General features: G+C 38.7%; 1 protein-coding gene and 1 pseudogene across 3 annotated transcripts in view; one reads left to right on the plus strand and one right to left on the minus strand.

The window, feature by feature from the left end:
* Positions 1-320: 320 nt before the first annotated feature.
* Positions 321-23,093, plus strand: part of PLEKHH2 (pleckstrin homology, MyTH4 and FERM domain containing H2) — a gene marked incomplete at both ends in the record, with an annotated part of 117,481 nt that continues 94,708 nt past the window's right edge. Inside the window, 2 exons of one of the 2 annotated variants that reach the window (XM_080711137.1) lie at positions 321-385; positions 11,220-11,349. In XM_080711137.1, coding sequence (XP_080567263.1) covers positions 11,227-11,349 — 123 coding nt within the window. Of the gene's footprint in view, positions 386-11,219; positions 11,350-23,093 lie in introns of those variants that run through there. The other variant, XM_080711138.1, reaches the window with a different exon arrangement.
* LOC308273776 (small ribosomal subunit protein eS6-like) lies at positions 9,820-10,559 on the minus strand (annotated as a pseudogene). Its single transcript has one exon. The product of its transcript is annotated as a small ribosomal subunit protein eS6-like (transcript).

Raw genomic sequence — 23,093 nt, forward strand, 5'->3', positions numbered from 1 at the left:
TGGGGCCGGGCGGGGGTCGCGGGCCGGGCGGGGACGGCCCCTGGGTGCGCGGGGCCGGGCGGGGGGCGGCCCCTGCAGGCGCGGGGCCGGGCGGGGGGCGGGGGTCGCGGGCCGGGTGGGGGGCGGCCCTCGTGGGCGCGGGCCGAGGTGCTGCGGGGCGGCTTCCCCGCAAGCCGCAGCCGCCGGGAAAGGCGTCCCTCTGCCGGGGGAAGATGGGCACGCCGTCCGCGCCGCCTGAGGTGTCCCTTAAGCGCAGAGCACTCAGTGTGAGGGCTAGCCCCCAGCCTCGTAGGAGTAACCGAACTGGATGAATCTTTCCTTTTCGGGATTTGGAAGAGAAACAGGAAGTCAGAGATTCAGAGAAAAGAGCATTCACTTCACAATTATAAACAGTTTATTTTGTGTCAATAAATATTTCCCAAAGTCGCTGTAGGTATTTGGAAAACCAAGATTTTTCCTGTTCCCAGCAGAGAAGGTAGATCACATCCAAACTCAGAATCTAGATATAAACTGAGCCTGGCTGCTCACGCCTATAATCCTAGTACTTGGGAGTCTTAGAAGGATCGCAGGTTCCAGGAAAGTCTTAGCAACCAAGGGAGGCACTATTTCAAAACAAAGAATAATAAAGACCTGGAGGTATGGCCTGGAGGAAGAATGACCCTGGGTTCAATCTCCAGTCCCCCCCCCCCCTAAAATCTAGATATATTTGTTTAGAAATTGGTTAGAGCTCTCAAAATAGTATAGTTCTATAACATTAGTGGAGGTAATGTTCAAAATTAGAATTCTTAACTACTCAAGATGGTGCACTAACACACACAAGAGTTACATTATACTTGTTAACCAATTTAGATTACTGAATGAAACCAGAAAATCCCATGTCTATACCACATTGTGGACCATCATCCAGTGTATCAGCAGTTTGGATTCTTTTTTTTTTTTTCTTTTTAAATAAGAGGCATTAAACCTAGCTCACACAAGCCAAGCACATGCTCTACCACTAAACTACATTCCTAGCCCTTTAAAAGCTCTTTATTAATTATTTATTTTGATACTGGGGAATTGACCCCAGAGGCATTCTACCTCTGAGCCACACCCCCAACTCTTTTTTTTAAATTATTATTTTTGCGGTACTGGGAGTGAAACCCAGGGGCATTCTACCTCTGAGCTAAACCCCCAGTCCTATTTTTTATTCTTTATTTTGAAGCGTGGTTTCACTGAGTTGCAAAGGGCTTCACTAAGTAGCTGAGGCTGTCCAGGAACCGCAACCCTCATTTCATTCTCCCAAATGCTAGGATTACAAGCATGTGCCACCATGCCTGGTTTATTATTTTTATTTTATTTTATTTTTTGGTGGTACTGGGGATGGAACCCTTCTACCTCTGGGCTATACTCCCAAACCTATTTTTTATATTTTATTTGGAAACAGGGTCTCTTAAGCCAGCGAGGCTGCGCTATCTTCCTGTCTCTGCCTCCCAAGCATGGGGATTACAAGCGTGTGCCACCACACCTGGCTTGTTATTTTTATTTTGAAACGGGGTCTCACTAGATTGCTGAGAGTCTCACTACTTGCTAAGGTTGTCCTCGAACCTGCAGTCCTCCTGTCTCAGATATGTGCCACCATGCCCAGCTTAAAACTCTTTTTATTTTGAGACAGAGTCTCACCAAGTTGCTCAGTCTGAGCTCTAGCTTGTGATCCTCCTTCCTCAGCCTTCTGAGTAGCTGGGATTATAGGCATGCACCACCTTGTAGTTTTAATTTAATTTAATTTCCTTTTCTGTCCTCTTCCTCCTTTTTTACTATAACCCAATTAATATGCAGAAATGCAAACGTTAAATGCTGTTTATTTAAAGGCTTTGCTGCTTCATTGTAAAATATATAAATAGCGCAACTAGCCAAGTGTGATGGCACACACTTAAAATTCTAGTACTTGGGAGGCTGAGACAGGAGGATCTCAGGTTCATGGTCAGCCTCTGCAACTTAGTGAGGCCCTGTTTCAAAATGAATAAAATAGGACTGGGGCTGTAGTTAGGAGGTAGAATGCCCCTGAGTTCCATCCCCAGTACCCCCCCCCCCACATAAAATAATAATAAAATAAATAGCACAACTAAAGAAATAAATAGATGTGCTTAACTTTCAGTTTATTGTCATTTTCATAGCAAAGTACTGTAGGTAAGCTATAGGTTTGTGAGCTGGGCTTGTAGCTTAGTAGTAGAGTTCTTGCCTTGCATACATGAGGCCTTGGGTTTGATCCCCAGCACTAGGAAAAAAAAAACACTTTATTTTGTGTGTGTGTGTGTGTGTGTGTGTGTGTGTGTGTATGTGTGTGTGCGCGTGTGTGTGTGTGTGTGTGTGTGTGTGTTGCTTTTAATATGCGAAGTTAACAGTTACCTCTTTTTTTTTTTGTATGTGATACTGGGCTACACTCCCAGACCTGTTTTATATTTTATTTGGAAACAGGGTCTCACTAAGTTGTTGAGAGCCTCACTAAGTAGCTGAGGCTGGCTTCGAACCTGTGCGATCCTCCCATCACAGCCTTCCAAGCAGGGGATTACAGGAGTGCACCACCACGCCCGGCAACAGTTACCTCTTAGTTACTTGAGTTAATGGTGAAATTCTTGGCAGGGGGACAACCACATTAAATTTAAATTTAAATTTGTGAATGTGATTGTAAAGTTCATCCATTTTTTTAATAAATGTTACAAATTCAACATTTATTCAGTATAGAAAATGGAGATGTTTTGCTTTCCTTTTTATATTGCCTGCCTGCCTCCCTCCTTCCTTTCTTTCTTTCGCTGGTGATTGAACCCAGGGGCATTCTACCTCTGAGCCACACCCCCAGCCTGATTTTTTATTCTTTATTTTGAAACAGGGTCTCAGTAAGTTGCAGAGGGCCTCACCAAGTAACTGAGGCTATCCACGAACCACAATCCTCCTGTCTCAGCCTCCCAAATACTGGGATTACAAGAGAGTGCTGCCATGCCCGACTTTTGTACTTTTTTTTCTGTTCTGGGGATGGAACCCAGGGGCATTCTACTTCTGAGCTACACTCCCAGCACTATTTTTTATTCTTTATTTTGAAACAGTGTCTCACTAAGTCACAAAGGACCTCACTAAGTAGCTGAGGCTGTCCATGAACCACGATCCTCCTGCCTCAGCCTCCCACCAAATGTTGGGATTATAAGTGTGTGCCACCACACCCAACTTGTACTGTTTTTTTTTTAAATTTTTTGAAATTTGTTGGTGCATTGTAATCATACATCATCATGAGGTTCAGCATGGTAGAGGCACACATGCACACATCACACATAAGCCCTTCCCCAATTCCCACCCCATTCTTTCCCCCTCTTTCCTTCTCAAGTTTAGCTGAGCGACTGAGTACATCGTGCGCATTAGAGTGCCCACCCCTCCCTCCTCTCTTTCAGTTAGGCTGCCTGCTTTACTCATCTAAGGTTTTCCCTTCTTTGTCTAAAGTCCCTGCTATGTCCCATTTTCTCCCCGGCTTCTGCATGTTAGGGAGAACATTGGACTTTTCACTTTTTTGTGACTGGCTAATCTCAGCATAATGTTCTTTAGCTCCATCCATTTCCCTGCGGATGACATAATTTTGTTCTTTATGGTTGAATAAAATTTGATTGTGTACAAGTCCCATAGTTTTGTAATCTATTCATCTGTTGATGGACATCTTGGTTGGCTCCATAGTTTGGCAATTGTGAACTGTGCATCTGTGACAATAGATATGCGTGCATTCGTTTAATAGTTTGGTTTCTATTCTTTTGGGTAGATCCCAGAAGTGGCATTGCTGGGACATATGGTAGGTTAATTTCTATTATTCTGAGGGTCCTCTATACTGTTTTCCAAAGTGCTTGCAATGTTCATCCATTTAAATTGCTACTTTTTCTTTATTCATTTGCAAATATATTCTTTTTATTGAGATGCAATCCACAAACCATGGAATTTACAGTAATTTCAAGGTTGTATAATCACCACTATCTAATTCTAAAATATTTTCATCAAGAAGAATCCCCATATTCATTGGTAGTCGATCTCGATTGCCCTCTCCTCATTGCCCTAGCAACCACTAATTGCTTTCTGTCTCTTTGGATTTGCATTTCTGAATATATGTTGCCTTTAGTGGCTGGTTTCTTTCGATTAGAATAATATTTTCAAGGTTCACCCATCATTATGGCATGTAGTAATATTTAATTCCTTTTTATGGCTGAATTATATTCCACTGTCTTTTTTTTTTTTTAAATGGTACTGAAGCTTCAACCCAGGAGCATTCTACTTCTACCTCTACCTCTGAACTGCACTCCCAGCCCTGTTTTATTTATTTATTTTTGTTTTGAAGCAGGTTCTTGCTAAGTTGCTGAGGCTGGCCTTGAACCTGTCATGTCCCTTCAGTACTGGTATCACAGATGTGTACCACCATGTCTAGCTTCACATTTTGTTTATCCATTCACTTAATGGTGGATACTTAGATTGTTTCCCTTTTTTGGCTGTTATGGTTAATGGTGTTGTGAATATTTGTATACATGTTTTCACAAAATAAATCAAATTCCTTTTGGTAGCCAGGTGTGGTGGTGCATGCTTGTAAACCTAATACTTGGGAAGCTGACACAGGATTGCAGGTTCAAGGACAGCCTCAGCAACTTAGTGCTCATAGTGATACTCTTTAGCAATCTAGTGAGACCCTGTTTCATATGTTCATATATATGAAACACACACACAAATCAGCCACCGTGTGGGTGTAACACACACAAAAATCAGTCAGTGTGGGAGTGGGGTATAACAGAGGTAGAACACCTGTGTGTTTAATCTCCAGTATCCCCCCACCACACATACACAAATCAGTCAATCTTGGGTACAAATTTAACACTGGAGTTGCTGGGTCACATGGTAATTTTATGTTTAAACATTTGTGAAACCGTTGACCATTTTCAAAGCTGCAGTAACATTTTTACACCATCACCAGCACTGTATGAGGGTTCCAGTTTCTCCACAGTCTTTACCAAACCTTTTTAGTATATGTTCTTTTTTCATTTCATTATATCCATCCTAGTTAATGTGAAATGGAATGTCATTCTGACTTTGATTTTTTACTTTCCCTTCTAGGTAATGATGCTGAACATCTTTTCACTTGCTTATTGACCATTTATATATCTATAGAGAAATATTTTCAGATATTTGACCCATTTTTTAGTTTCATTGTCCTTCTCATTGTTGAGTTACATACACGAATCCTTTACGTATTCTGGACATAAGGCCCTTATCAGCTATAAGATTCACAAATATTTCCCCCATTTTGTTTATTTTCACTTTCTTGATAATATCCTTAATTCTTTTTTCTTTTCTTTTCTTTCTTTCTTTCTTACTTTTTTTTTTTTTTTTTTTTTTTGGTGGTACTGGGGTTCCTGGAAGCCCTTCTACCTCCGGGTACACTCCCAGACCTATTTTTTTTTAATATTTTTATTTGGAAACAGGGTCTCTTAAGCCAGTGTGGCTGGCTTCGAACCTGCGCGATCCTCCTGTCTCCTCCTCCCAAGCGCGTGGATTATAAGTGTGCGCCACCACACCCAGCTAATATCCTTAATTCTTAACTTTGATGAGGTCTAATTTATCTGTTTTGATTATTTGTGCTTTAGGTCATATCTAAGAAACTGGGGCCTCATCCAAGGTTATGAAGATCTATACCTGTTTTCATCTAAGAGTTTTATAGCTTTGGCTATTAAATTTAGGTCTTTGATCTATTTTGGGTTAATTGTGTATATTATATGAAGGAGGAGTCCAAATTCATTCTTTTACATGTAGAGATCAAGTTGTCACAGTATCATTTCTTGGTACCCTTACCAAAAATCAATTAACTATAAAGGCAAAATTTTATTTCTACACTAAACTTTATTCTATTGATATGTCTAGCCTTATGCAAGTATCACACTGTCTTGAGTTTTGTAGCTTTGTATTAAGTTTCAAAATTTGAGCATGCAAATCCTTAAACTTTTCCAGATTATTTTGGCTATTCTGGATCCCTTGAATTTCCATGTGAGTTTTAGGATCAGCTTGTTGCTTCCTGCAAAAAGTTAGCTGGAATTTTCATAGGGATTGTATTGAATGTGCCTGTCTACTTGCAAGTATTACCATAGTCACAAAATTCTTTCTATCCATGAGCATGTAATTTCTTCTACTTATCTAGATCTTTAATGTTGTTCATTGATGCTTTGAAGTCTTCAAGGTATCAATGTCTTACTTGTGTTTCATTAAATTTGCTCCTAAGTACTTTATTTATTTTGATGGTATTGTAAATGGAATAATTTAGCTAGGCATGGTGGCATATGCCTGTTAATCCAAGTACTTGGGAGGCTGAGAGAGGAGGATTGCAGGTTTAAGGACAGCCTTAGCAGGTAGTGAGATTGTCATGAACCTACTGAGATCCTGTTTATAAAATAAAATAAAATAGTGCTGGGGTGTAGCTCAGAAGTAGAATGCCCTGGGGCTCAATCCCCAATACCACAATAAGTAAATCAGTCAGTAAATGGGATAATTTAATATTTGGGTTTTCATCTGTAGTATATAGAACAACTAATTTTATACATTGATCTGTTTTCTTGAAATCGTGCTAAATTCTGTAGTTTTATAAGTTTTTCAACCTTACCAATAGAGATAGTTTTACTTTTTTTCCAATCTGGTTGCTTTTTATTTTCTGGTCCTGGCTAGAATCTCTAGTATAATGTTAAATAGAACTAGCAAAAGCAGACATCTTTGTCTTGTGCCTGATTTTAGTGTAAGACTTTTGGCTATTTACCATCGTGTTTGATGTTAGCTGTCCTTTGTAGATATCCTTTATCAGGTTGAGGGAATTCTTTTTTATTTCTAGTATGTTGAAGGTTTTTATTAATAAAAAGGTATTGAATTTTGTCAAGTGTTTTGCCTGGGTCATTGAAATATTTCTGTGGATTTTGTCCTTCATTCTGTTCACTTGGTACATTACCTTGATTTCTTTTCACTTGCTGAAAATGTGTTCTTTTTATGGTGTTGTTGTTGTTGTTGTTGTTGTTGTTGTTGTTGTTGTTGTTGTAGTACCAGAGATTAAACCCAGGGGCATTCTACTTCCAAGCTACACTCCCAGTCCTATTTTTTATTCTTTATTTTGAAACAGGGTCTCATTAAATTAGAGGGCCTCACTAAGTAGCTGAGGCTGGCTTTGAACCTGTGATCCCTTTGTTTCAGCCTCCCAAGTACTAGGATTACAAGCATGCACCACCATGCCCTGCTACCTTTTTATGTTTTTAAAAATGTAGACTAGGAGCAGGGTGTGGTGGCGCACGCTTGTAATCCCAGTGCTTGGGAGGCTGAGACAGGAGGATCGCACAGGTTCAAAGCCAGCCTCAGCTACTTAGTGAGGCTCTCAGCAACTCAGTGAGACCCTGTTTCCAAATGAAGTATCAAATAGGTCTAGGAGTATAGCCCGGAGGTAGGAAGCCCCTGTGTTCCACCCCCCAGTACCACACACACACACACACACACACACACACACACACACAGTGTGGATTGGGGAAGCTGCTTAGTGGTAGAGTGGTTATGTAGCACGAACAAGGGCCAAGGTTCTGTCTCCAGCACCACGAGCAAAGCAAAACCTATAGGCACATTACACTATAATATAAGCACATTATCCTAAATATAGAGCAAAAATTCACCAACCTTAGACTCCTTTTTGTTTAAAATAGAAAAGTAGCTCTATACTTCTGTGCAATTATATGAATGGGTCAAAAATTAAGGACATCTGCTTCATAGCTGCTTTTTATTTTTAATAATTCTTCCGAATTTTCTTTTCCTGTCTCTTCTAAAGCTAATCATGAGAGAAATGAAGTAATAGAATGATTAATACCTTGTGATTGACAAACTACATTATCTACTCATAAATCATTGACAGTATTTTTTTTTTTTTTGTGGTACTGGGGGTGGAACCCAGAGGCTTTCTACCTCCGGGCTATACTCCCAGATCCATTTTGTATTTTATTTGGAAACAGGTTCTCACTAAATAGCTGAGAGCCTCACTAAGTAGCTGAAGCTGGCTTTGAACCTGTGTGATCCTCCTGTCTCAGCCTCCCAAGCGCAGGGATTACAAGCATGCGCCACCACGCCCGGCATTGACAGTAATTTTATACTTTATTTGGAAACAGGATCTCATTAAGTTTCTGAGAGCCTCACTAAGTAGCCGAGGCTAGCTTAGAGTCTGTGAGATCCTCCTGTCTCAGCCTCCCAAGCTCTGGTATTACAAGCATGCGCCACCAAGTCCAGCGGGTTCTAAGAGTTTTACCATCATGTTTTTTCCATGTCTAGGGCTTGGCTCCCACAAAAGATTCAATCCTCATATAAATTTTGTTAATTCGTTGCACAGGCAATTTGGAAATACATTATTAGGCTATTCATTAAAATAACTTGACGAAACACTAACGAATCATTGGATGTATAGTTCAATGGTAGAGCACTTATCTAGTATGAGTGAGAGCCTGGGGTCCTTTCTCAGCACCACAAGACAAACAAGAAACATTAAAATGGTTTGAATGAATCCCAGAGCCAGAAACAACCATGCTTTCAAAATTGAGTAAAATACCTTAGCATTTCAGAACCAGTCCCCTGATTGCGTGTCCTCCTTTATGCAGTGTTACTCCCTGGGATTAATCTCTTTTTCTTTTTCTTTTCTTTTCTTTTTTTTTTTTTTTTGGTACTGGGGTTCCTGGAAGCCCTTTTACCTCCATGCTACACTCCCAGACCTATTTTTTATATTTTTATTTGCAAACAGGGTCTCCTAAGCCAGCGCTCTTGGCTGGCTTCAAACCTGCGCGATCCTTCTGTCTCCGCCTCCCAAGCGCAGGGATTACAAGCGTGCGCCACCACGCCCGGCTAATCTCTTTTTCTAAAAGGAAAGTTGTTATCATGGAAAATACCGAGCCCAGATTTACTTAAAGTAGATGATTCCAAATGTCGTATTTATAGATTTTTTTCTTGTCAAGATCATAAATTCTTTAGTTAACTAGACCAGAGGTGGTCTTGTTGAAAGATAATCTAGACCTGGGCGAAGTTGGAGTGGTGCTAAGTGAGAATTTTAGTACAAATCCAAACCATAATTGGAGACCTGGTATGATGTTTCTTTAAATTATTTTATTATGCTACAAATTGAATCAAAGTATGATATTTATATATCAATTTGAAAGTGTGGTAAAATTACAAGCTGATAGGCTAAAAAATCTGTTAGGGCAGGGTGTGGTGGTACACGCTTGTAATCCCAATACTTGGAAGGCTCAGACAAGAGGATCTCAGGTTTGTAGTCAGCCTCAGCTACTTAGTGAGACCCTCTGCAACTTAGTGAGGCCTTGTTTCAAAAAATAAAGAATAAAAATAAGGCTGGGTGCTGGGCATGGTGGTGCACCCTTGTAATCCTAGGATCCAGGAGGCTGGGACAGAAGGATTGCAATTTGCAGACATCCTCTTAGCTACTTAGGTCCTTTGCAACTCATTGAGACCCTGTTTCAAAATAAAGAATGAAAATAAAGCTGGGGATATAGCTTGGAGATAGAATGCCCCTGGGTTCAATCCCCAGTGAAACACACACACACACACACACACACACACACATCTGTTGGGCAGAGTTAAAATAATAGTACTCTGAGTATGTGCTATACTATAACAGCATCCAAAGTCCTGTTAGAAACAAAAGTTTATTCTTCACAACATGAGGAAAAATGGTGCATGATTATTAGCATCTCTTTTTTTTTTTTTTAAAAAAAAAGGCCTGATCTTATTTGTTATACTTAAAAATTCTTATTTTTGACTAGATTCAGTAGAAACTTTCAGGGAGGACAGTCTGCATCTCTTGGCAATCTGTTCCTGGCATTTTTCTTTGTCTTCCTTCATTCTCTTGGCCAAAAGTTTAGCATATTCTGCAGCCTCTTCCTTATTTTTCTTAGTACGCTGTTTCTTCAGAGCAATACGCTGGCGTTTGTGTTGCAAAACACGTGGAGTAACGTGTTACTGTAATGCTGAATCTTGGGTGCTTTGGTCCTGGGTTTCTTACCTCCCTTGTTTAAGGGCTTTCTGACAACATATTGGCGGATATCATCTTTGGAGAGATTGAAAAGTTTTCAGATTCTGCTGGCTCTTTTGGGCCCCAGGTGATGTGGCACAGTGATATCTGTTAGTCCAAGAATACCCTTCTCTCCTTTTTAAAAAATAACCAAGTTGAGAACACTCAGATTGACATCCACAATGCAACCCCGAACAGATTTGCGCTCTCTCTCCAGTTCTTGGTCTATAACAAAAATGCCTCTTACTCAGTAGTAGGTGAACACGGCCGTGGGTCAAGACACCCTGCTTCATGGGGAAACCTTGTTTGTCATTCCCACCACTGATTCAGACCACGTAACTCTTCCATTCTTCACCCAGAGCCTCAGTGGCAACTTCTGTGGCCATACGCTTCTCATAGAATTACGAAGTTTGTGTTCATTGTCCACTTCACTGAGTTTCTGGCAGCCAGTGGCTGGGAAGGAGATATTCAGCTTCATCTTGGCGCCATATTAGCATCTCTATTTTTATAGACTGAATAAATGGAGATGTAGATAGGGTAAGTAGCACAGTTGGGCTTCTACTCTCGCCTCTTGTCTCCCACTAAATTCTTTCCATAAGCTCTACCAAGTTCTGTGTGTGTGTGTGTGTGTAACTAGAGATTGAACTGAGGCGTAGTCTACCTCCAGGTTATACCCCAAGCCCCATTTTTTATTTTTATTTTGAATTAGGGTCTTGCTAGTTTGATGAGGGTCTTACTACTTGCTGAGGCTGTCCTGAAACCTGCAGTCCTGTCTCACCTTCCCAAGTACTGGGAATTACAAGTGTGTGCCACCACACCAGGCTCAAGTTCTGGTATCATTATAAGGTGATATAATGCAGGGCCGGCATGGTAGTGTACACTTGTAATCCCCGTGCTTGGGAGGCGAAGACAGGAGGATCACGCAGGTTCGAAGCCAGCCTTGCTGGCTTAAGAGACCCTGTTTCCAAATAAAAATATAAAATAGGTCTGGGAGTATAGCCTGGAGGTAGAAGGGTTTCCAGGAACCACAGTACCATAAAAAAAAAAAAAAAATGGTAGTTGCATTCTGTACCAGGATGATTTAATGAATTTTCTTGAATGCTAATGTGTGATGCTATTTGAATGCTTTTTTCTGTAGAATAAATATGGCAGAGCTTTCCGAGCCAGAAGGACCAGTAGATTGGAAAGAACGATGCGTAGCTCTGGAGTCTCAGCTCATGAAATTTAGAGTTCAAGCAAGCAAGATACGAGAGCTCTTAGCAGAGAAGGTAAGCTTTTTTCCTAACTTTTGTTATTAAGCATCAGCTACTTGGGGGCCTGTTTCATGTATATTTCTCAGTACTTTTGAGATAAGCATTTTTTTGTTTGTTTTTGTGGTACTGGGGATGTAACCCAAGGACATTCTATCTCTGAGCTACAACCCCAGTCCTATTTTTATTCTTTATTTTGAAACAGGGTCTCACTGAGCTGCAGAGGACCTCACTAAGTAGCCGAGGCTGTCTGCGAACCACAGTCTTTCTGTCTCAGCCTCCCAAATGCTGGGCTTACAAGCGGGCACCGCCACACCCAGCTAAGATAAGCATTTTTAAAATAATTTGAACAATTATTCTTAGTGCTTAGTACTTACGAATAAGTGTTCTTTCCAAATATTTGAAGTTATATTTGGAATACTGTTTAGCCAGTATTAGGATGGATTGGGCAGTAGGATGAAAAATATTTATTTGCAAAGGTAGTAGAATATATAAAAATTGCTTATGTTTAATGAATGTGGAATTAAAATAATAGTACTCTGAGTATGTGCTGTACTATAATAGCCATCCAAAGTCCTGTTAGAAACAAGTTCATTTATTCTTTACAACATGAGAAAAAAAAGTGCATGATTATTAGCATCTCTTTTTTATAGATTGAATATAGATGTAGATAGGGTAAGTAGCACATTTGAGCTTCTACTCTGGCCTCTTGTCTCCCACTAAGTTCTTTCCACAAACTCTACCAAGTTATTCTAGAGAGAAAAGCTGTAATTCATTTTATTTTACTAGAGGAATTTAATAACATTTTGATCTAAATATTTAAGAATATAATTTTAAAGTGATTTTAGAGTAAAATTTCCTATAGATAGCAAAATATGTTTATATTGTATTTGAAAGCATCTACCTGCTTTAGGGATTTGTCCTAACTGTATATGATTAAACTATCATCAGGCTAGAATTGAGTTTATTATAATTATAATGTTCTTTAATAGTTTGTCTTGGATAGTATTGTTGTGGATATAATCCAAAACAACTGACTACACAACTTAGAGGAAGGAAGATCTATTTGTCCAGTTTTTGGAGATTCCATATTTTTTTATTGGTGCATTGTAGTCATACATGTGGGTTCAGTTCATGTTAAGTAGTGTCTGTGGAGCTCAGGGCATGGTGGCAAGAAGCAGAGAGGGGAAGAGCAACAGCTCTGCTCTCACATCGTGGGGGCTGGAAGCAAGAGAGTACGAAGAAGCAAGGGGATTCTAAGAATAGTAGTCTAAGTCCAGCAAAACATCATTCCATTTAAGTCTTCATATATATGTGAATATACATATACATATATATATATGAACATATATATTCTTAAATTTTTATTTTAAATGTATTTTAAGGAAAAATAGGTTCTCCTACTCTGGGTCAAGGGCGATGCAATAATAGACTTTGTAGAATAAATCTTCAATATTAATGTGCTCTATTCATTTTAGAATAAAAGCTATAGCTTGAAAAAATATCCCAGTTTTAATATCACTTTTAAGCTTATTCCAACTCAAAGTTAATAACTCCTTTGTCTTTTGCTTCTTTTTCAATAGAAATAGTTTCCCATATTGTGATGTGATTTATCCATTATTTTCCACAATCTCAAATACCCCATGCAATGAATTTGTCTCGATCCACCCATCATAGCCTTGTTAAACCTCAGGGACACTTCCCAGATGTTGCCTTAGCCTCTCAGCAGTTGACACTGTTAAACACAGCCTCCTCTGGCCGGGCGTGGTGGCCCACGCTTGTAATCCCCGCGCTTGGGAGGTTGAGACAAGAGGATCGCGCAGGTTCGAAGCCAGCCTCGCTGGCTTAAGACACCCTGTTTCCAAATAAAAAAGTATAAAAATAGGTCTGGGAATGTAACCTGGAGGTAGAAGGGTTTCCAGGAACCCCAGTACCACCAAAAAAAGAAAACAAAAAGAAAAGAAAACAAAAAAAACCACAGCCTCCTTCACAGAATTTTCTTGTTTTTTTTTGACGACTCTTAGTTTCTTTATGGACTAAAAAGAAGTTCTGTTTATTTGGGTTCCAGTTAGTTGACATTTACATTTTAAATTTTATGGCAACATTTGTTCTATTCCTGAGAATGCATGCAATATCAAGTTTTCTCATGAGTGCTCTCATTTTTTTTTAAATGATGAAAGTGGTGTTTTCCCTGTAAGTAAAATTCTAAGTGGCTTTTTGATTATCAATCTGTATGTAATTAGGTTTTATGTTTTTTTGTATTAAAAGAGATATTATTTTAGAATTGCTGTTTTAGTTGTGTTTTCTTTTCTTTTTTATATTTTGTATTTCTGACTTAAATCTTTTCACAGATCTAAAAGATGTGATTATTCAGATGAGTTTTACACATTGGAAAGTGAATAAATATGCCAATTACCATAGTTTCCTAGTAAATATACTTAACACCAAAGTGGGAGTAAGGGTTTTCACAGTATTTTGTGTTATATTCCATTATGAAATATTTTTCTCAGGTATAAAAATTCCTTTTTGTATCCATCCATGTTTTAATTAAAATACCTAATATTTATTGATTTATTATGTGCTGTGCACTTTGCAAGTATAATTTATTTAATTTGTCTAACAACTTGTGGAGTCATATTTTTTATTGTCCCAATTTTATAGATTAGGATATTGATACTTACTTTGTGCCAGGAAATCTTCCAAGTATATTAACTCTTGTTACTATACAGTAACTTTTTAATTCTTCCTATAATATAATGAGGTAGATACTAATATCTACATTTACACAGGAGGAAAATTAGGCACAGAAAAGTTATTTAACTTGTCTGAGTTCACACTGACAGATAAGTGATGGAGCTAAGATTTGAACCCAAACGTTTTGTCTTTAAAGCCTAAATGATTAGCTGTCACCCAATATGGCCTCCTACTCTAATTTAATTACCACCTTCCATGCTTCTCTGATATACCTACCCACTCATATATTCTGTCTTCTATTTAGCCATACAGAATATAAATTCAACTCTGTGTTGGGGCGTGTGTGTGTGTGTGTGTGTGTGTGTGTGTGTGTGTGTGTGATTGTGTGCATGTATTTAGTAACAGAAATTTATATAACATTACATATTTTTCAAAGCAAAACTCATTGCATTGTTTCAGAGTGCCAAGTGGAGTCCAATGTTGCATTCCTGAGACTAGTCTGATCTCATCCGCAACTTTTGGTTTTGTGTTAGGACCAGTCTGCCTCAGGGATTCTAAGAGTTCTCCGTACCTTCTTCTCACATGGATGCAGCCCCAAGGTTGAAGATTCTTGAGAGAATACTAATTTGATTCTTTTGCTGTTTGCCAGGAATCGTGGCCAACTTCTCTTTCCTGAAACAGTTCTCATTCTTAGTTCTGTTTTATTGGTGCTGGCTCTAGGCAGCTAACTCTAGGTGCCAACTCTGGCTCCCAAGTCTTTACTACTGCCTTTACCTAGTTTAAACCTCATAGTAATGCTGTGAGGTCATTATTATTATCCCCAATCTAAAGATACTGACATTAGGCTGAGAGTACGTGATTGGAATGTTTAATATTATACAGCTAAAAAATAGCATAGCTGTGTTTAAACCTTGGATCTTTCTGATTTGTTGGGATGCAATTAATACAGTGCCTGGCACATAGAAATGATTCACTTTTACTTTCTTGTATTTTTTTCAGTGTTAGGATCAAACCCAGGACCTCTCACTCTACTACTGAGCTATACTCCCAGTCTCTTTTTTATGGTTCTCAAGGGATACACTGTTAAATGTAGGAGGAGATTAATTCAGTATAATCTCAGATTGACGGGAGACACATTTCTGAATTTTTTAAGAAAATGTTGTGAGAATATCTGAATATTTCATGATAAAAGATGAATTTCAAATATATATATATGACAGCTGGGCAATGTGGTGCACGCTTGTAAGCCCAGCATTTGGGAGGCTGAGACAGGAGGATCCCGGTTCATGGACAGCCTCAGCTACTACTTAGGCCCTCCGCAATTCAGTGAGACCCTGTTTCAAAATAAAGAATAAAAAATAGGACTGGGGCTATAGTTTGGAGGTAGAATGCCTCTGGTTTCCATTTCCAGTACTGAAGAAAAAAATTTATATAGTATACATATATGATATATATAAAATATATAGATTATTATATGATAGAGTTGGATACATGAGGTGTGTGTGTGTGTGTGTGTGTGTGTGTGTGTGTGTGTGTATTGCTCAGGATTTAACCCAGGGGCATTATACCTCCAAGCTACACCCCCAGCCCTATTTTTTATTCTTTATTTTGAAACAGAGTCTCACTGAGTTGTGGAGGTCTCACTAAGTAGCTGAGGCTGGCTGCAAACCGTGATCCTGCCTCAGCCTCCCAAGTACTGGGATTACAAGCGTACACCACCCAAGGTTTTTTTTTTTTTTTTAACTATTTTGCACCTCTTTTTTTCCTCTCATGATTTCCAAGTAACTTTAATATTTAAGCTAGTGAAGAAAAAGGCCTTGTTGAAGTCTTGGACAAGTGCTGCTGTAAGTGGGAGAAGTCTTCAGAGGAATTTAAGGAATGGTGTCGGAAATATCCTTAGTATGCCAAATATAAACTCTTAAGGGAAGCTGAGATGAGAGTAGTTTTACTACTTTACAATATTACTAGTTAGTTTTTTTTGAGTCAGGGAGGGAAAAGAGAAGGTTTCTTTTTAAGTTGAAGTGATATGTTATTTTCTGAGTTAGATTTTCAGTGAAAAGGAAAAAAAAATATGAAGAATTTTCCTTTGGGCATCATCATGGCCCACATAATCTAATGCTGCCTTTATCTGATGTAGCTCTGCTATCTGGGAATTCCTGACACTTGGCCTTCTTTGTATTAACATGATTCTCCTGAGGCAGTCTGGGAATAACTCCTGGGAATAAGGAGTTCCTGGACTTCAGAGTCTATACTTACACACAGTGGTCCAGTACAATACCACAGTTAACCTATCTAAATTACACATCCCTTCCCTTACTCTGTCAGTTCACTTAATGTTGCACAGTACCTAATGGAAATTTGACATGTACTAACACTGAGACTTTACAGGCTAACTTAAATGTCAGATTTGTGGTTGGTGTCTGAAGATATTGTGATAGTATCTTTCATCGGGTCCATAGAGGGATAATCAGGAAGAGAAATCATTGATGGGGAATCACTGTCACTTCAGTGAGTGTGAAACTCCTAAAGTAGTCTACATATATTAATAATTTTCTGAACGAGTTTATTCGTGCACAATGTCTGTAACAATGAGAGGGTCACTGAATAGTACAGTGGTGTTATGAGCCACACTCAGTGGCAGATTCCCCCCGACACTTGTTGCTAAGTTTACTCTGGCCACAAAGGTCACTTCTGTATTAGTAAATCAAGCATGGGGCTTAGAATTTGCTGCTTCATCTTATTATTGTGTAAGTGGCCTGGTTATAAACCCTGTTAAACTGGGTTTGGATCTGATTGGGCAGTTGAGCATCTCAGCTTTCTTTTACTGGCTTTGTTTGGATTGGTTGTAGACTTGACCACGTTATAGTCTCCCGCATAGTTTACATTATAGTCTACATATTGGAAGTAAAAAGCTTATATGAATATGACCTGCACTCCTCTTTTGAGAATTTGAAAAACTTCTTCAGCTTGAATAATCATGAAAAGAAATAGCTACTCAAAGTGAAAGTGTTGTGCCAGGCGTGGTGGCGCACGCTTGTAATCCCCGCGCTTGGGAGGCTGAGACAGGAGGATCGTACAGGTTTGAAGCCAGCCTCAGCTACTTAGTGAGGCTCTCAGCAACTTAGTGAGACCCTGTTTCCAAATAAAGTATAAAATAGGTCTGGGAGTATAGCCCAGAGGTAGAAAGCCCCTGAGTTCCACCCCAGTACCACACACACACACACACACACACACACACACACACACACACAAACACACAAAATGAAATACTGTCTTTCACTTGTGCTTAGTTTTAAGGTATTCTAAGATTTATCAGATAGACTTAATGTATATTTACATTAATACAATGTGAAACAATATTTAGGATCTATAGCATAGATTGTGAATAGTAGTCATTTCTTTTTAATCAAAGTTAATCTTTGCTTTTAAACATTTTTTGGAAAGTGTTCATTTTGTTTAGTAAAACCTTCTTGCATGTATTTTATTCTTCTCATTTCATTTGCTCAACAAACATTTATTGAGTTTCTCCTACGTAGTATTCATCATCCCTGACTCCACCATTGTTGTGTCAGTAAATAATACACTCAACATACAGGGAAAGAAGGGGGGGGACCTAAGTATATATCGTTCTGTGTAGAAATCTGTTATCATTGCAAATTCCAAATTTAGTTATACCTTTTTTGTTATATCTATATCCCTTTAATTCTTTCTGTGATAGTTACCTGAAAACATTCACTTAAAATTCTTCCTACGATGAAGTTAATATAATTTTAAGTTACCAAAAGATTCCTATGCTGAAAGAATAGCAGACAAAGGCCAAAAGTAAAGAACAATACCTTCCAACTAAATATTGTGTGGCTTTATGGGACTGCTTTTTATATGGTTTTGTGTTATTGTACACCATGTGTATGCAGTTTGTAAAATACTACAGCAACTGTGGTTCTTTACAGAGAGCACTAGGGAATTAGGATATAAAGACTGAAATTCCAGCCATGTTACTGGGCTTGACCCAGCCATGTTACAGGCTGGGAGCATTAGTTTGTATGAGGAACATTCATTCTCAGTACAATTTCATAATCTTTATGATGGGAATAACATTTTCATTTTGTGGTATGGCTATGAAATCTATTTGAAAGATCCTGGTTCCTAATTAATTAATTAATTTATTTTGGTGGTACTAGTGTTCCTGGAAACCCTTCTACCTCTGGGCTACACTCCCAGACCTATTTTATATATATATATATATATTTTTATATGGAAACAGGGTCTCCTAAGCCAGCGAGGCTGGCTTCGAACCTGTGCGATCCTCCTGTCTCCACCTTCCAAGCACAGGGATTATAAGTGTGTGCCACCACACCCGGCTCTAAATACTAATTTAAATTTTTAAAAAATTATCTTTTCTTCCCTGAATTCTCTTTCTTTCCTCAAATTATTTTCCTGGTTTTGGTTTTGTTTTTAATTATTTTCAGATTACAAGCTTTCTCACCTGTCTGATGATCTCTGGTGGTCTGTTTATATTTAAGAATGAGACATCTGAAAAGTTGGATTATATATACATTGCTGATCAGCTGACAACCTTTGCATTAGGATGAGTGGGTGGAAGACTGTTTATTAGGTCATGAGTGTATAAATGCCACCTTATTTTAATGAATGTGCTCCAAATCATTTCAGTTTTGTAGAAGAACTTTTCAATTTATTTTTTATTTACATGAGTAATTGCCTAGTTGTGGGGGATTTGGCCAAGGGGGGTAAATGAGGAGGTTGTAGGGAATAAGTTAACGCTAATGGACCACCTAATTTTCATCAATACCTGATAACTTTGCCAGACACAGTATTCTTTCTCTAGTCTTTGTAGGCGTCTATAAGACATTTGACCCTAAGGAGGAGGTGCTCAGGACCCTCAATGTTTTATTCTAGCCATGCTTTCTATCATTCTTCTTCACCAAAACCAGAGGGATTAAGCATATATATGCATACGTAATCTTAATATTGTCCTCACTCCATCCTCCTCTCAGTTGGCTCCTAAGGTGATGGCAGCCAGGCTTCATCTTTCAAGAGGAGATTGGAAGTCTCTAAGAACCCTTCAGTCCAGAAGGAAGGAGGCAGTGATGCTGACATCAGTGGTTCCCAACAGAGCGCCTAGCCAAAGCATCCAGTGTTGGTTCATGGTCAACAAATGCCATATATGTGCTAAAGTTTCTAATTAGTGTTGTAGTCTCTCACTCTTAAACCTAAGTGGCATCTCATGGACATCTGAAGAAAGCCTGTGACTTCAGAAATAAAAAAATCAGAAAAAACATTGCCTATGTAGGGAAAAGGATACCAAGCAAGATGAGCAAAACCCCTATTATTTAATATTTTAGAAAGAAAGAAAGGAATAGTGCAACCATGAAACAAGGAATGTTTGAAGAGTAAATAAGGACTTTTGAAAAATTGGCTGGACATGGTGGTGCATGCCTGTAATCCTATACTTGGGAGGCTGAGAAAGGAGGATTGAAGGTTCAAGAACAACCTCAGCAAGTAGTGAGACGCTCATCAACCTAGTGAGACCCTGTTTCAAAAACTAAAGTAGGATCGGGGGGTGGAGCTTGAAGGTAGAATGTTCTTGGATTTAACCCCTATTACCACCAAGAGAGGGAAGGAAGGAAGTGGGGGGGGGAGAGAGGGAGAGAACAAGGGGGAAGAGGAAGAGGAGGAGGAGGAGGAGGGAAATATATAGTAGATGAAGTGACAGTCTTAATAGAAAGGTTGGAATGTAGAGTTAAGGGAAGTTCTGGGTAGATCAAGGAAAATGTAAAATATGAGAAAAGATGAAAAGGTTAAAAGTCAGTTCAGTATGTCCAAGTTCAAAATGGCAGGCAGTCTGAAGGTAATAAAATCAATAAAACAATACAGAAACAGAATTGAAGTACACAAGATTTCAGATGAAAAGTGTCTAAGCACCTGTCACAACAGTTAGAAATATTGTCCACACAAGGTACACCATCATGAAATTTCAGAGTATATAGATCAAAGAAACATTCTGCAAGCTTTCAGAAAAAAATGTCATATACAAAGTTCAGAAATGGTTTCACATCTCAAAAGCAACATGAGAAGTTAGAAGATAATGAAACAATGTCTTCAAAATTCTGAAGGAAAATTATATCAAACCCAGAATTTTGTTCTGAGATAAAATGCGAATTTAATTTGAAAGTATATATATAATTATTATTATTTTTGGTGGTACTGGGGTTCCTGGAAGCCCTTCTACCTCTGGGCTACACTCCTAGACCTATTTTTTATTCTTTTTCTTTTGGAAACAGGGTCTCTTAAGTCAGCGCAACTGGCTTCGAACCTGTGCAATCCTCCTGTCTCTGCCTCCCAAGCATGGGGATTACAAATGTGTGCCACTATGCCCAGCTAAATAAATATATTTTTAAGACATGCAAGGTCTCATGTAATTTTTCTGAAGAATCTCCAGCAGATGTGCTCCACTAAAAGGAGGAAGTAAACCAAACTCCCCAAAGACATGGGCTATGGAAAACTGAGATCTAATGGTGAAGAAAGTTGAAGGGCCTGCCCAAGAAGACAGATGCACCAAGCAGACAGGGGAATGATGCCAAATTGGTCAGAGATTCTAGGAATAGCTTCAGGAAGATAAAATTGGTAGAAAACTAGATGTGAATGAACATCTTGAGAGATAATTTGGACAGTGGTGTAAATTAAGGTTGTAGAAAGCTAAATAAAGAAACAAGGAGTTGAAATATTGTTGTTTACAGAAAGCTAAATAAAGAAACGAGACACTTAATTCTAGGAAATAAGAATACAGAAAAGGAAAAAGTAGCTGGGTGTGGTGGCGCAGGCTTGTAATCCCCACTCTTGGGAGGCTGAGACAGGAGGATCCCACAGGTTTGAAGCCAGCCTCAGCTACTGAGTGAGGCTCTCAGCAACTTAGTGAGACCCTGTTTTCAAATAAAGTATAAAATATTATCTGGGAGTATAGCCTGGAGGTAGAAAGCCTCTGGGTTCCACCCCCAGTACCACCACCAAAAAAAAAAAAAAAGGAAAGTAACCATAGTTTACTATGTGGTTGAGCTATGTATAATAATCACACATATATTGTAAGTATCATACATAGCCACAGTAATACTGATCCTAAATAGTGATTTACCGAAATGTAAGATACAAATATATTTAAAGAATGAGAGCTATGAAGTGTATCTGTGTTAATGGCAAGGAAAGCAACGAGCTAAATCCTCATTTTCTATTAAGGAAATGAGTAGGAATCGCTAAACAAAGTCATCAGAAATAGTAGCATGTTCTTCAGGAACTGAAGACAAACAGAAAAAGAACTGGCTAAAAGAATACACTTAGTTTTATTAATATATTTTTTGGAATTAGTTGACATTTTAGTGTGTATATGGCTTTGATAAACAAAAATAAGCAGGAAAAGTTAATCAAATCGTGAAGTAATTGGACTTGTTCATCTTTTGAGGGGGAAATTGTAACAGAAATCTTAATTTTCATGGAAATAATAAAAATAAAATCATTTATTTTGAGTTTCTGGAATATGTCAACAAGAAAAAAACCTTTTTCACTTTATATATTTAAAAGTTGGGCACGCTCAGAATCTTGATTGTTATATCTTCTTGATGAATTATTCCATTTATACTTACCAGCCCTCTTTATTATTGCTAACAAAAGTTTGGCATTAAAGTCTTTTTCATCTGATTTGGTGTTGCTTTTAGTTAATATTTTGGTATTTTTCCATCCTTTTACTTTCAACTTCTTAAGTGATGTGGGGTGTGTGTGTGTGTGTGTGTGTGTGTGTGTGTGTGTGACTAGGGTTGAAGCCTAGGGGCTTTCTATCCCCGGGTTATATTAAGACCTATTTTATATTTTATTTGGAAACAGGGTCTCACTGAGTTGCTGAGAGCCTCACTAAATAGCTGAAGCTGGCCATGAACCTGCAATCCTCCTGTCTCGGCCTCCCAAGCGCTGGGATTACAAGTGTGAGCCACCATGCCCGGCTTTTAAGTGACATATTTTAAGTGTAGTCTTTTTTTTATTATTTTTATTTTATTTTTATTTTATTTTATTTTTTTGCTGGTCTGGGGATGGAACCCAGGGGCATTCGAATTCCGAGCTACACCCCCTTCCCTGTTTTTTTAATTTTTTATTTTGAAACCGGGTCTCACTGAGTTACAGAGGGCTTCACTTAGTAGCTGAGGCTGTCCGCAAACCGTGATCCTCCAGTCTCAGCCTCCCAAATGCTGGAATTACAAGCGTGCGCCACCATGCCTGGCTTAAAATAAATTTTTATTGGTGCATTGCATTCATACATCTCAATGGGATAAAAGCTTGTGATGCACACATCACCCAATCAGCCCTTACCCAATCTCTAATCCCCTCCCTTCCACCCATGCTTGGCGTCCTGATTGACTTTGATATGTTTAAGTATATCATGTGCTTTAAAGAGTTTCCCTGATCCTCCCTCTTATCCTCTCAGATATGTCATCTTCATTATTCCTCTATAGGGTCCCTTCTTCATCTAGAGTTCCTCCTGTTACCCATTTCTCCCTAATATTTTGCACATCAAGAAAAGCATCTGATTTCTTATTTTTTTGACATTTTACTGTAAATGCCATAATTTTGTTCTCCCTTATGGCTGGGCAAAATTCCTTTGTGTACATATCCCATAGTTTTGAAATCTACTCATTCATTGAAGGACATCTTGGCTAGTTCCACAGTTTGTCAGTGATGAACTGTGCAGCTATGAACATGCTTGTTCATGCCTTCGTTTGGTATTTTGGTTTTCATTCTTTTTGGTAGATAACAGAGGTGGTATTGCTGGATCACATGGTAAGTTCGTTTTCCTTCTTCTGAGGATCTTCTCTACTGTTCTCCAAAGTGGTTGCACCAACTTGCAATCCCACCAACAATGTATTAGAGCTTTTATTTCTTCACCTTATTCCTACTTACTGAAAACCTAAAAGCCAGAAGGTGAGTAACTTTGACAGGATGATCCATTCATAATCAATTTTTTCTTAAGTAGAGGTCACTTGGATCTGGAAATCTGCTAAGAGATT

The sequence above is a fragment of the Muscardinus avellanarius genome, assembly GCF_963383645.1.
Source record: "Muscardinus avellanarius genome assembly, chromosome: 15".
NCBI classification, from domain to species: Eukaryota; Metazoa; Chordata; class Mammalia; order Rodentia; family Gliridae; genus Muscardinus; species Muscardinus avellanarius.